The following is a 15,292-nucleotide window of genomic DNA, read 5'->3' as shown; positions in this document are numbered from 1 at the left end:
ATGAAACTATTTGTGTTTCTAAAAAACTAGTTCACCCCAAGTATATACATGGCGTTACATTCGAATGTTTGGTTGGGTTACAGTAGTTGTTCCCTAGACATGTTCAGTTTTTGCTATGATTCTTGTTCATAATTTGTGAATAGACAGCCGACAGTTAAACGATGTTCATGATTTCAGGAGTGTATTCGCGATTTTTGTTATTTCTCATCACATTACCGTGCTAGACTGGCGGGATTTACGTTCTTGATTTCAGAATCATAGTCGCGCATTTCGTAATTTCTATTCACGTTATCGTAATATTTTAGTCATGAGTAGAGTGATTCATGTTCATGATCTCAGGATTTTAGTCACGATTTTTGATATTTTTATCACGAGTAATGTGATTTATGTTCATGATTTCAGGAACTTTGCAATGATTTTCGAGATTTCTATTTACGTTGTCGTGATATTTTAGTCACGAGTAGAGATTTATGTTTATTTATGTTCTTGATTTCAGGATCTTAGTTACGATTTTTGACATTTTTGTGATTTCATGATTTCAAGATCTTAGTCACGATTTTCTTAATTTCTGTTCACGTTATCCTGATATTTTATTATAGAGCCTATTTTTCAATTTGACAGGTGACAAGACATCACACTGAACCTTATCAAATGAATAACGTTATTCGAGGCCCTAATAGTTTTCTTATATATACTGCTCGTACCTATTACTGGCCGCTAGCAGCTGAACATTTCATGAAAAAGTGCATGGAACAATAATGATTCCACGAATATTACCTCAAATTTCATTACCATTCATTTCATTACCATGTTGCATGAAATTGAAAATGATAAGGAATATAGTTTAAATATTACAAGCACACAAAATATATCGTAAATCATGTACTATGTATCATGAACTAGTTCACGAATCCATGAATAATATTTCATAATTTTGGGAACTATTTGACGAGCACGAATTGTCAAACGTGTACTAGAAATCATGAACCAATTCACGAATACATGAATAATATTTTATGATTTCGTGAACTATTTCACGATCACGAATGGTAAGAAGTGACTGTTATGTTAGGTATCATGAAACAGCTCACGAATACATGAGCAATATTTGATGATTTTGTGAACTATTTCACGAGCATGAATGGTAAGTCGTGACAATTATACTAGGATTCATGAACCAGTTCACGTATACATGAAATTTTTTTTTATAATTTTGATTTATTTCACGGGCACGCATCCGTCGTTAGTTCACGAATACATGAAAAATATTGCATGATTTTGTGAACTATTCCACGAGCACGGATACAAGATCGTGACTAATATATTAGGAATCATGAATTAGTTCACAAGGATTGAAGGGATTAATGAACAAAATTCCGAGTTTCGTGAAATAGTTCACGAGAAAATATCCAGATATGATTTTGTGGACTAATGTTCCTAAATCCATGAACAACATCACGAGTTAACCTTTGGTAGTGACAATATTCATAAAGTTGTGAACTAGTTCACGTACAGAAAATCGATTTGGTAGTGACATGGTGGAAACCGTGACTAAAGTTTTCAAAACAAAGACAAATATTTTGTCTACACGTTGTTGGCTACACAGTACAGAGAAAACTTGAAGAACACATACCAACGTCTCCATGCTGTCCCGCATATAATCGCTGCTACAGTGATAAGAAGTTTATATAGCTCATTCGAACAGCTACCCATCATGTGTCGCTATGGCCTATGGTGTAAGTAGGCGTTTTAACGAGTAGATCTTTGTCAATTCGGGTTCAGATGCTATCCGTTAGCTTTTTTAGTGAGGCTTAGTTACCAACACATACATACAAACATAACAAAACAGCGGGAAAGTGATACAAAGCAAAAGGCGTCAATGTCGATACTGAAATACCGGCGCGGCGATGGGGAGCCAAACGATATTATCTCACTCATCATTAGTGTGAAGCGTATAAATGCCATTTTACTAGTCGGCGAGTACATGTCGTCATGGAACGGGTTGTAACGAGGTGTTTTTAGCGAATAGATGTTTGTCGGCTCTAATCTAGGAATCTGAGGGTTGGATTTTTTACTGGAAGTTTCAGGTCATGAGCTATTTATAGCAGCAAAACAAAATGCAGTGCAGTACAGCAGCACCGACGAGATTTTGTGAGATTCGGAAGCAGCAATTTGATACGAAACCAAAAACTAACAAAGCCTCGTTGTGTGTGTGTTGTCGATTTTTTTCGTGAGCGTTGCGTTCATCTCGAACTAGTTCACGAATCCATGAATTATATTTCATAATTTTGTGAACTATTTGACGAGGACGAATTGTCCGACGTATACTAGGGATCATGAACCAATTCACGAATACATGAATAATATTTTATGATTTCGTGAACTATTTCACAAGCATGAATGGATAACGGATCGTGACTAATATATTAAGAATCATGATTTAGTTCACGAATGCATGATTATGTACGGGGAACGTGCCATTTGAGCTAATATATTCTGATTCCTGATGAATGGTAAGTCGTGACTTTTGTACTAGGATTCATGAATCAGTTCACGTATACATGAAAAATATTTCATAATTTTGTGAACTATTTCACGAGCACGGATATTGGATCGTGACTAATATATTAGGAATCATGAATTAGTTCACGAGGATTGAAGGGATGCATGAATAAAATTCCGAGTTTCGTGAACTAGTTCACGAGCAAATATCCAGAATGTTTTGATTTTGTGAACTAATGTTCCTAAATCTATGAACAACATCATGAGTTAACCTTTGGTTTTATGAATAATATTCATAAAAATGTGAACTAGTTCACGTACGGAAAATCGATTTGGTAGTGACATGGCGACAAGCGCGACTAAAGTTCACAAAACAAAAACAAATGTTTCCGCTAATAAAAACGTTATGCGGGCGTTACTGAAGGGAAATTGAATATAATTATAAAACACATGATTTTTGTTCATGGTCCTGTTTTCGTAACATAAAAACATGGCACTTTATTCACGATCCGAAGAAAAAAAAATTCCGTGTAGTTTGCATCAACTGGGAATGAACAGCACGGATTAACGTTCTTAGTGTTTAAAAACGATTAAATTGCTCATGGAGAAAATCAAATCACCTAGAAATATCAGCCGAATTCTCGGAGTCGTTTAACAAACTTTTGTTTATATCGCTGCTTCTAATTTTCTAAACTTGGACGATCCATGCAATAACCCAATTTCATAAAAAAAAATCTACGCAATATAAAATTACAAGCTTTAACAAATGTTCAACATTTGAAATTTCGAGCCGCGAAAATATTTTTGTTGAGGAAAGAATGTAAACTGTTGTCGAAACATTGTAAGAAATTAATTGCAGCATGTTATAATTTTGTAGAAATGCAACGAAAAAGATATCCTAAGCAAAGTTCGTCAGGAAGCTAATCTACACAAAATAAATTCACAACACTTAGCTCATTTCGCTTGTATTCGGTACATAAGCAACCTCTTTGTTTTGAATAGAAAAAAATGTGTGTTTAGAAACAAAATAATGTCTATATAGCTTCGTTACAAATGTTTAATTTGAAGAGTGTGGGTGCTTCCAAATACAATCCACTATCCAATCCATTATTGCATCATTTGAGAATAATGAGTGAAATTGAAGCTACTGTTGGTATACGCTCTTTGATAATACGTTTAAATAAATATTTTGCGTAATTAGAGCATTAATTTCGAGTGATTGTAGTATCAGGTTGCTGTACCAAGCTTATGTTTTCTCTTATATATTAATATTTGTTCTGGGTGTTTATAATTTGCGGATTGATAGAAGATTTGTGACGCATATCTAACTTGTTTTGCTTTTACAAAAAAACAAATGAAACAAAGCCATGCTATATTTCTCATTAGTGGAGAAATATTTTGGCAAAAGCTATTTTTTCCACTAGGAGAAAATTGTTTAACATCATCTTTGCACGTGAAGACTACAAAACCAATAACTAAATTACTTATGGAATTTGTATTTCGATTTCGTCGCGTCGGAATCCGACACTAACTTCGTGACAGGGCTAAGCTAGCACCGGATTGACGCTAGCTTCCTAAAAACGAAAACACTGTTTGTGATTCTGAGCAAACCCCCTAATAAACACAAATAGTGTTTTCGTATTTTGGAACTGGCGTCATCGGATTGTCTAGCTTAGTCGTGTCACTAAGTTAATGTCGAATTCTGATGAAATGAAGTTGAAAAGCGAATTCCATGACTAATTTAACTAAAACAGGCATTCATATGTTGAGAATAAATAACCTCCAATTAGAAGAACTTTGTAAATTGCAGTACTAGTAAAATGATTCTATTGACATGAAAATTGAGATTCGAACATTTGTTGACACCAAACACGAGGTACATTAAAAACCATGTAAACCAAATAATACTGAAAGCATACTATACAATCTCGCTTCATATTTCAAAAAGTCTTTCATTTCATGCTAAATACTACTACCATACGTTTATAAATATTTGTTAAACAACGTTCGCTCAAAAAATATCCAATGTGGTATTGCAAATGTCCAAACGTGATGGTTGACTATCATGTTGAAACTGTTGTAATATCATGCTCACGAGAAGCAGAACATGCAGGTAATGTCACTTCTACAACTTCGAACGCCATACACACTTGTTTTCTCGTTTTAGTTACAAACTTTCTTCGTCTTTCCTGCTACTATTGATCTGTGAATGCAATTCATTCTCCGCCAAACAATACTTTACGCAAGCACGTACCCACACTCACTCACTCACTATGCCCCTATTCGACATACGACCACACAAAACCACGCATATGGGACTGCATACATATTCGCACTCGCATAATCCAACTCTCCATAAGAGCATACATTTTTTGTCATCCTTTATTCTTTTCCACACAAAGCGTCCCCATCCCAACAATAATGACTGTTTTTCTTGCTGTTGTTTTTGTTATTTCTCTTTTTCCCGCACTGCTGGTGTTCCTCTCCTCTTCGCACAGCTCGCGTGCTCACCAATCAAAGCGCAAAAAGCGAGCCGCGAGATGGGGCCGCCGTAGTATCACGCAAAATGCTTCTCATTCACACTCATTGCTCACACATACATTGCACAACCACCATCCCAAAAAAAAAAAAAATACATTCATTCGAGGAACCACTTGAACCAAAGCTGACTGATAGATCCAATATTGAACAGGGACAGAATGAGAAAAAAAAAAGTTAATATGTTGTGTTTGTGCAGGCTCTATCTGTCGCATTTTGGCAGGTCGGACGTGAGCCTACTTTGATGTATAATTTGATTAATTGCCTCACGTTTGAAAATAATCACCTTTCGCTAGTGCCGCCCGATGTAAGAAACAGTCGGCTCACTGGCACTGGTTAGGGGGCACCTTCCGGTTTGGATGACAGGATTGCTGACCCGACGCCCTTCTAAAGCAAGGCTGACTCACACGGTCGCCTTACTTCGTTGTCCTGTTTCCGATAGTCTTTTTTCCTGCTCACGATTTGATTGATTGAGCTGACCGAGGAATACTTTGTACCACACACAATACACTCACGACAGTGCGGGGCGCGAATGAAGATGAGAAGAAAAAAAAACCCTCTGCGTCGTCGACTGAATCCGCGACACGGGCCACTTCTGGTGTTTTTTTGCGCTCAAGATTTCATCCTAAATACTGCACTTCCGAACGAAATAATATGCACCGCACGTTCGTCGCACTTTCCGGCATCGATTTACGATTAATTATTCCAGTTTTGGCGTATATTCACTTGGCTGCGAGCGCAGCAAAATTTCCTTCAAATTCACTTTTGCCTTCAAAATGTCCGCCGCGATTTTTCCATTTCTCTCTTGCGTCTCTTTCTCGCCAGTCACATGCACTCACACACTCAGTGGGGCTAGCTTGAAATTGAAACAGCTCGGTCGAGTTTTTTCGTCAAACTAGGTACTGATAAACAGGGCCACCTAGCGGTCGTTGAGAGAAACTGTCAGTGCGCTAGTTTTCGACATGCGCTCATGATGCTCGGTTGCCAGAACGTTTGCTAAAGTGCAAATAGTTCAGATGTCACAGATGTTAAACGCTATATTAAATTATAATGCAACTTTCGATGGTGGTAACACGGACTTGTCCTACATGACATGTAGCACTGTTTTGTGAATAAAACATGATTTAATACAGCACTGCGTTTTTTTTCAATGAGATTATTTCTTAAAAATGACTAAAATTAGGGTACCATCAAAACTAACAACCCTAGGTTGTTCACCATATTTCGGAAAAAATACCGAACAAATTTTGAAACAAGATAAAGGGACCTATTTCGGTCCTATCAGAGAGGGTGCCTCACTATTTCATTAATTATTCGACCTACAGTCGATGTAATGCGTATGAAAAAATGTCTAAGTTAGTTTAAAATAGCACCTAAATAACAGCGCATAGTAATCCTTCACATTCGATTATTTTCTCATTTATAGAAGTTTTAACCTTAGGGCCGATCACCTCTTTCGGGTTAGACCAATCTCTTCAGAAAAATCTTTAATCCTATGTACGGGGTAGAGAATCGAACCCAGGTGAGCTGGTTCCAAGGCAATCGATTTACCAACTACGCTATGCCCCTATTCGATTATTTTTTGAAAAGTCTTAGATACTTTATTGGAAATAAATTTGATATTATTATCGCTATTATTTTTAGGTATTGGAGATGAAAGATTACAAACGTTGAAATAGTTTGGAGATATATTTGGTTCCAGTATAAAAATCAAATTATTTATTTTTTAGGTAACTTCGATCAGCAAAGCATCTAAAACAGAAATATTTTCCAGAAGTTGCCCAATTTTTCGCTCGTCCGGAACAATTGGCTTATTGGTCCTTCACAATATTTTTTATTTTTTCGAAAAGGTTTGCAAGTTCGTAAGCGTCAATATCTATCGTATGCAATTTCGCATGCAAGGTCCGTGAAGCATTTCCCGCTTGGAAGAAACTCTGGTAGCTTGCAGCAATCCGTCAAGGTTCCAGTAGCTGTCAAAATTTAAAAAACTGGCGCTGGCAGAATTCAGCTATACACCTGCCAGGGTTGGTGGACAGATTCACCGTATCGGTTTACTTTTGTTTATCTTTGTTTCAGTTTCGTATTACTCTGGAAGCTGTTCAAACTCAATCAACAGTTTATTCTTCTGTAAATACTCGAAGAAATCTTTGCTCAAATAAAGGAGGCAGACGGAATGCTATTATTATTCATTCAACGAATATACAAATATTGATGCGTCTATAATGGTCATTTCCCATATAATTTAGATCAATGATTATATTCTTGCTGCCATCAAAGATAGAACTACGGTCACTGTCTGGTACGAGCTTTTCCGTGCAGCTCCTGAAACAAACAAGGTCGTGTGTAGGCTTGTTGTACCGGTAGTACACTCATTTTTTTGGTACCGAAATACCGGTACTGAATCAAGTATCGGTATTTTCTGTATTATGCCAAATCTTTAATGAGGAATACCAGTTTTATTCTGTACTACAACGGATAGTTTTTCTACGAATAACGAAACGGAAGATTATTTGTTGCGCTGCTTAGTGGAAAATACGAAAAACAGAATGTTTAATTGTAAACTTTCCAAAGTAATGCTTTGAGTGGTTTCCGTTATTCACTCTATGGGGCAAGTTACGACTCTATTTTATTTTCTGTTATATGTTTCTCTATAAAAGAACGAACACCGATTTAGTAGCTTTCCATTTTGGAATTGGCATGTGTGTGGACTGCAAAGAATGGCATTCCATCGTCATCAGCTGGCTAGCGGAAAAGGTAGTAACCAGCAATACGCCAAGATATACAGCAATATTTTGTAAAAACACTCATTCGAATTATTACAATAGAGTAGTGCTGGCGAGCCATGCTGCTACATAAAGCCGCTTTGGAATAAGTTGTCCTATATTGTGTTCAGTTGGGGTATACGTGCGACACAAACTCATAACAAAGCAATTCAATATTATTCGTTACTGCAAATAATTTACTCGCGTTTTTCTATCGTTTTAGCTTTGATTGTTGTAGTTGCTATCGAAATCGTAGAAAGTTGCTCCGCAGAATAAATTACTCCACAAGCGACAAATTTCCACAATTTGCAAAATTTCCCGAAAATCACAAAATTTACCAAATTTTATAAGCTTACAAAAATTTTTTCACGAAGCTCACAATTTTTTTCTAAATTCACAAAAATGCACAAAATTCAAAAAAATCGAAAATTTTCACAAACATCAATTGTTTTCAGGAAATTAACAAATCTTCACAAAATGCACAAATTTTCAAAAATAACTAAAAATCCCTAAATTTCACAGAACCTACTATTTTCACAATATTCACGAATTTACACAAAATTAAAAAATTGAAATTTACAAACTTTAACAAATTTTCGCGAAATCCACAAAACGTCACGAAATGACAAAATTTGACGAAATATTACACGGGTGCGTTTCGGCTTCGCCTCATCAGAAACCGACACTAACTTTTTGTCGGAATAGATTAGCGCCGGCTTCACTGTGTCTCATCGGCAAAATTCTGCTCGGACGGGACATCACGTTTGATCAATCGTTCGATTGAAACACAAAGTGTGTGTTTAGTTTTAAGGGATTTGCGTCAAGCCGGCGCTAATCTATTCCGACAAAAAATTAGTGTCGGTGTCTGATAAGGCGAAGCCGAAACGCACCCATGTAACAAATAACGATTTGTGCCCTTCAAGTGCAAAGACTGGTTTTACCAAAAAAAATTCGCCCTAGTGAGAAATTTTGGTGTTTACCCAATTTTCGTCCTTAGGGTGAAATATAGCATATTGACGAAATATAACAAAATTCGCAACATTTGAATGGCTGGCGTCCGAAAGGGGCTTACCCACATTTTTTTCCAAAATTGGCATTTTTGCTTTTTTAATAGTTAATAATTCTACGTGGACTGTCATTTAAGAAATTTGAAAATAATTTTTAGATTTTTTGCTATTAGCAGTCAAAGGTGATCATGAAGGTAAGCCCACTACCGCCATAAATAAATGTTATGTTGTAGCTCACATTTCGGTGAACTAGATATAATACTGTTTTTAGTTGGTGTTCTCGATACGGCAACAATACGTTAACAAATTCCGTAAAGTTGAACGAACTCAACACAAAACGCTAATTAGTTTATATAGTTGTTAAAATTTTCCGTGATTAGACAAATATATAATAGGTACAACTAAATTCATCGATGTTTACGTTGTTTACTTACGTTTAGTGTTAATACTAATTTCCGTGACTTCCGGGAAGCGGTCTCGTACGGTACTTTAATCCTATACACATTTTAAGCTTTTATTTAGGTTTAAGTTTTATAAATGTTTTTGTTTACTTTGTCGTTACCAACTCGATCACCGGTGCTGCTACGATAACATAAAACTAGTTGTGATAATTGACTAGCCTTTAATTCACTATTGATTATAAGACTTCGACACCGTACTTTTAGCTGATAATCCACTCCGTACTACTATACATAAGCAATCGCCAAACAAACCAAAAACCGTACTTCTAGCTAGTAGGGTTTTAATTTAATTTCGCTGTAACAACTACCCAAACCACTGCTTTCAATCTTAAATTCTTTCTTCTTTCTCAACCTATCTTTCTTCTTCGAACCTATCCTTTTCGTATGTTTAGTAAACATTGTTTACCACTGACTTGTCAGATACCCACTGACACGCTTGCACCTGCGGCGGCTGATCTCGTTGAGCGTAAATTGAGGACGGAGGTGCATTCGCATGTTACGTAACACTCCCCCCAGTACACGGGATCCAGGTTTCTGTGCATTCGCTGTTGCGCCGACATCTAGAACCGCCAGCTTGACGGGGCGTTCGTAAAGGTTGAACGGTCTCCACTTAGTATTTGGAGTCATGAACTCCTTCATGATCTCTTCCTGATTCATGTGCTGCTTCGTTCAGCTCTCGATTGGCACCAACGCTAAAGAGCTGTAACGGCGTTCCACGCCTCGCAATGAAGTTCCTCAGTGCCATGATACAGGAGCTGGAATTGAGCGTATGGACTATTTCCATGTGTACGGCGCGTACCACCAAGCATGTGGTACACCCTACTTCTTCTCGACACGTCTGCCAACGACTACATGCATCGGACCGAAATAATCCACTCCAGCATACGAGAATGGTCGGAATCATGCTGCTAGTCTCGCCGACGGAAGATCTGCCATGACGGGCGGATGCGAGCGAGCTCTAGCATTCTTGCAAGCCTGGCAGTCTTGTCAAATCTTGTAGCAGACTCTTCACATCTTCGGGATTCGATATTTCTGTCGTAATTCGTTGACGACTGTCTTATGTTTCAAATGATAATAACGCTCGTGGTAGAAACGGACGATAAGTGTGGTTAATGTGTGCTTCTTCAGCAGCAAAATGGTATGGGCGGCGGTCGGCTGTATCAATTTACAACCAGCAGATCGTCCAAGCATGTGCAGAACTCCTTTTTCGTCGAGAAATGGCGATAGCTTGTAGATCGAGCTATCTTTGGGAATGGGATCAGCTTTCACTCCGGCAACTTTCTTGAAACCCGATAACAATGCAATTTCCTTACTGTATTGGTCCAGCTTTGCTTGCTTGTAAAGACAGTGCTCAGCATCTAGTAACTCTTGCTGATTGAGGATTCCGGTCGTAGGAGTACGATACTGTAATTTCGCCTGAGTGTTCCTAAAAATCCGGAGCATATACGCGACGACTCTGACGAGTTTCCGCCAGTTAGAGTAATTGGTGAAAACTATGATGGGGACACGGACTTCGTGGACGTTTACATTAGCCGGCTGGGTTGGCCACGCACGTCGCGGTTGCCATAAAAACATGGATCCTCTAAACCACCGCCTCGATGGTGAAAGGTCGGGAATCCGTTGCCACTTCGTCCCGTCATCGGCTACATTTAGTTTTGTCGGAATCCAGAACCACTTGGATAGGTCGGTGTTTTCTAAAATTTCTCCGACCCGTGCGCAAACAAATTTGCTGTGCTTCCTGTGATCTGAGCGCAACCAACAAAGGATATCTCTTGAATCAATCCAGAAAATGCGTTTCTGTACTGGAATACGGTGAGTTTCTCCGATTGCTTTCGCCAGACGCATTCCGATGACCGCCGCTTGGAGTTCCAACCGAGGAATCGAACGAACGTAGCGAAAGTATGCGACCGTTGCGTACCCGTTTTCGCTAGCATCAATGAAAACATGCAGCTGAATTACGGATAACGACGTTGTTATCGTTCGATAGCATCGCGGAACGGAAACTTTCTCCACATTGTGCAACACGCTGAGCCACGCTCTCCACTTCGAAAGTTGCTGACCGGCTATCGGTTCATCCGAAACAATGTTAAAGCGACAAAGAACAAGAACTTTGAGGAACATCAGCACGTTGGCCAGAAGTCCGAGCGGGTCGTACACCGATATGAGGGTAGTACTACACGCTTCATAGGGACTTCCTCTCCGAAAAGCAACTGTTGCCTGTATCGTTTCGGGATTTTAAAGCTAAACATATTGCTGATGGTATCCCACAACATACCCAGTACTTTTTCGGTTCCCTGCTCGCTAGATTTGTTCAAATCCTTCTGAAAAAAGATACGTTCACCCATGGCATCTACCACCTTTTTGGACAACCATCCTCGGATCTCCTTACATCCTGTACGAGCTTTACCGCTTCTCCTTCTGATTCCACGCTGTAGAGCATATCGTCAACGTACGTGCCCTTCAAGCTTCCGGAAACTGGTGCTAAAACCGTCCTGCGTATAGGTTTTTCACGTATTGTGCAGTGCTTGGCGAACAACTCGCACCGAACGCCATCATTTGCATGACGTAAGTCGTCAGGTTGTTCCCTGGAATTCCATCATTCCAGAGAAACTTTTGGCAGTGCTGGTCTTCACTGTCGATCCGAACTTAGTGAAACATCTCGCGAATATCCGGAAGTGGCATAACTTGATCAGGCCCTTTCAGCAGGAATGAATTCAACGAAATGCGTCCCACCTTGGCTGCAGCATCCCACACAATTGTAAGCTTCCCAGGATTGTTAGGATTGACAACCGGAACCTCTTCGCCTTGTAATCCAGAATTTTCTCGTGAAGACATTTCGCCAATTTAGTCTATCGAGCCAGCCGCTTGTCAAGACATTGCTTGCGCTTTAAAGCCACATTTTTACTGTCCGGTAGCTGAACATCGTCATACCGCCACAAGAGACCGGTCTGGTATCCTTTCTCCAGTCTCCTCGTGCGTAATTGCAGCAACATCTTCGTTCGTTCGTCTTCTTTAGACAGCAGGATACGAGGTTTGACTCCAGTGTACGACAGTCTGGAGTCCAGGTGTTTGTAGTGTCAGAAAGTCACTATGAATTTCGAAAGAAGATCTAAAGTTCGTACTGTATGTACCTTCGGTAGATGAAAACGTTGAGTTAGAGTTTGCGCTTCGGCGATATCCATGGAACATTTCACCGAGTCTTCTTCGTATCTACCTTGTCAATTGGTGTAAGTGAAACACAAGGATTTCTCACCGTTGAGGCTTAGATCTTCACACAAACTATGTTCCACCAGCGTAGAGGTCGACTTAGCATCGAGGAAGGCATTTGTGTTAATCTACTTCTCTCTTCCATGCACCGTAACTCGGATGTACTTTAGCAGAACTCCGCCGAGCGAACAGTGATGAGTGTTGCAGGAGACGTTTTACGGCGAACTGCTGGAAATTTGTCCGTGGTTGCTATCATCATGCAGTAAGCCATGATGAAGATAACTACATCCGTTATAATCACGCGGAACTTTCCGCTCGCACAGATCTTCTTCCCATTCATTAACATTCTTTTGGAGACATCTTGAGGAACCTGCTACATCTGTCGAGACCTTCGCATCTCTTCGAACACGCCAAGCATACTTTGCATGCCTTTTCCTCAAGCGATTTCGCGGAATGTAGATGAATCTGGGCTTCTTCTCTCAAGCTTCTGCGGTTTGACCCACACTTGTGGTCGGATCACCCCGCTTAAAGCCTTCACCATTCATCCAAGCCACTCGTTAAACTCCAGCAATGTAGTTGCGCGACACTCCTTCCGATAAAACGCCCAATTCATTTTCAAGGTTGGAGCGTAGGCTGTCTTGTAACTAAGCGACATTGTACAACCGCTCATCCATCTGGCACACCTGAAACGTCGCACATAGATTCTGCATTGCAACACCGAAATCGATGATCGTTTCCGTTTTGTTAACCTTGGACTCTGGATTTCCGAATAGTGTTTTCAATCGGTACATGATGACCGGAATGTTGTCGGGATGTAGAAGCAGACTTTTGACAGAACGTAACGCTTTGTCGTAGAGACTTTTTTCAAAACCGATCAAGCAACTCATCGTTTCGAAAACCACACATCCGGCAAGTCCTCCCATACGCTGCGATGAATCGTCGTCAATCTTCAGGACCGTCGCCAAATTTTGGTAGGTCTTTCAACGCCTGCCGCGCCTCAAGATGACCTCTCGTAATTGGCACGTCATCGCAGTTCGACCTTTGTTGATCTGGTTGCGGGGTAGATGTTACTATCGGAGGTAGTCCAGTACCTTGATACGTGGGCATCGGAAACTAAAAGCTCGGAGCTACCGGATGTGGATAGCACGCTGTCGGAATTGTTGCCGCCGGGACTGGTTGCTGAGACGCAAAGGTGTAATTCGGAATAGATGGTAGTTTAGACACTGCTAGTGCTGTATAGATGCCGTACGAGTGTTGGCCGGGCGTGGTTGTCGGTAGAGTTCCGCTTAGGAAAGGACGATCGTCATACACTGCACCTGAAAGATAATTGCTACGAGGTTGTAGTGTAGTACTCTAGCGGACCAGAATTGCCGACACGCTGTTGTACACCAAATGGCATTCCCGGGACATAACTTCTTGGCAAGCCGTTCTGAGTCGATACCACTACCGATCTTCGTAACAGCTCTTCGTACACCGACAGAGGCGTTTCATCCGCGGTTTTGAATCCATCTTTTGCCATGTTCTCTGTTCTACACAGCCAATCTTCAACTTTGCCGAAGCCTTCGATCGTCCCTGATTCAGAGTCACTCATCTCCAACATTTACATTTCTAGGGCCAGCTGCTCTTCCAGCGCTTGCCTCGCTTCAAGAGCTTTCGTTTGTAGCTCACACTTTGATGTTCTTGAAGTGGTCTTGCTACTTGAAATGATCAAATGAAGTGCTAGATGCCGTACGAAACCATTGCCTAAGACACCATAACTCTAAAACGAAAAATATGGAAAGGACGTGTGAATTGTGGGTAAGCTCCTTTTGGACGCTAGGTACCTCCTCGAACTACGAAAATGTTCGTGAATTGAAAGGTAGTTCATGTAATGATCTTATTTTGTCTAGACAACATAAGTCAATGAACTACTAATAAAATCGTGTATTTAAACAATAAAAACAATGTTAATATGGAAATGCGTAAGTTTTTTTTCCATTTCCTGTAAAAAATGCAAAATGTGGGAGCCCCCTTCGGACGCCAGCCATTCATTTGATGAACTTAACAAAATTTCCCATTCACAAATTTTGATACTTTCATGAAATTTTGTAAATTTTGCAAAAATTGGTGAACTTCGTAAGATACTACGAGTGTCGCAAGTTTGTCAAAATTTGTGTGAAAACTTGCAAATTTCGTAAAAATTTGCAAAATTCGTAAAAATTTGCAAAATTCGTAAAATTTAGTGAGTTTTGCAAAATTTTGCAAGTTTCGTGATATTTTTTAAATATATATATATATATATATATATATATATATATATATATATATATATATATATATATATATATATATATATATATATATATATATATATATATATATATATATATATATATATATATATATATATATATATATATATATATATATATATATATATATATATATATATATATATATATATATATGTATATATATATATATATATATATATATGTATATATATATATATATATATATATATATATATATATATATATATATATACATATACACATATATATATACACACATATACATATATATACACATACACACACATACATATATACACATATCTACCATTATCGACAATTAACTCCGTTAGAAGTTTCTCATGCTATGCTGGACGGGAATGGATCATTGACGTGCATCGGTAAATCAATCGTTCCTTCATTTATCCAATCAGAATGAATCGAATCGAATGCACAAATTGAACACCAGTAAAAAATGACCAACGAATCCCAAGAAGGATTCCCCACTATTCCATCATATAAGTCAGTTCTGCATCCATTCC

General features: G+C 38.9%; 2 protein-coding genes across 9 annotated transcripts in view; both read right to left on the bottom strand.

Moving 5' to 3' along the window:
• LOC131693420 (AF4/FMR2 family member lilli) overlaps window positions 1-15,292 on the bottom strand; it is a 67,215-nt gene that overhangs the window by 32,008 nt on the left and 19,915 nt on the right. For 3 of the 8 annotated variants that reach the window (XM_058981216.1, XM_058981217.1, XM_058981219.1), the window contains exon 1: window positions 5,327-5,853. The exons of 3 other annotated variants lie outside the window; for them this stretch is intronic. The gene's annotated coding sequence lies outside the window, so the exon portion shown is untranslated. Of the gene's footprint in view, window positions 1-5,326; window positions 5,855-15,292 lie in introns of those variants that run through there. 2 more of the 8 variants (XM_058981211.1, XM_058981218.1) reach the window with 1 other exon arrangement.
• On the bottom strand, window positions 10,279-11,615 carry LOC131693709 (uncharacterized). The gene is made up of 2 exons (XM_058981786.1): window positions 11,553-11,615; window positions 10,279-11,487 (listed from the first exon to the last, which is right to left on the bottom strand). Exons 1-2 carry the CDS (start codon window positions 11,613-11,615, stop codon window positions 10,279-10,281), a joined length of 1,272 nt encoding a protein of 423 aa, XP_058837769.1.

The sequence above is a fragment of the Topomyia yanbarensis genome, chromosome 3 (genome assembly GCF_030247195.1).
Source record: "Topomyia yanbarensis strain Yona2022 chromosome 3, ASM3024719v1, whole genome shotgun sequence".
Classification (NCBI taxonomy): Eukaryota; Metazoa; Arthropoda; class Insecta; order Diptera; family Culicidae; genus Topomyia; species Topomyia yanbarensis.
Note: the sequence above shows the minus strand (reverse complement) of the source record. Positions and strands in the feature narration are given on the sequence as shown.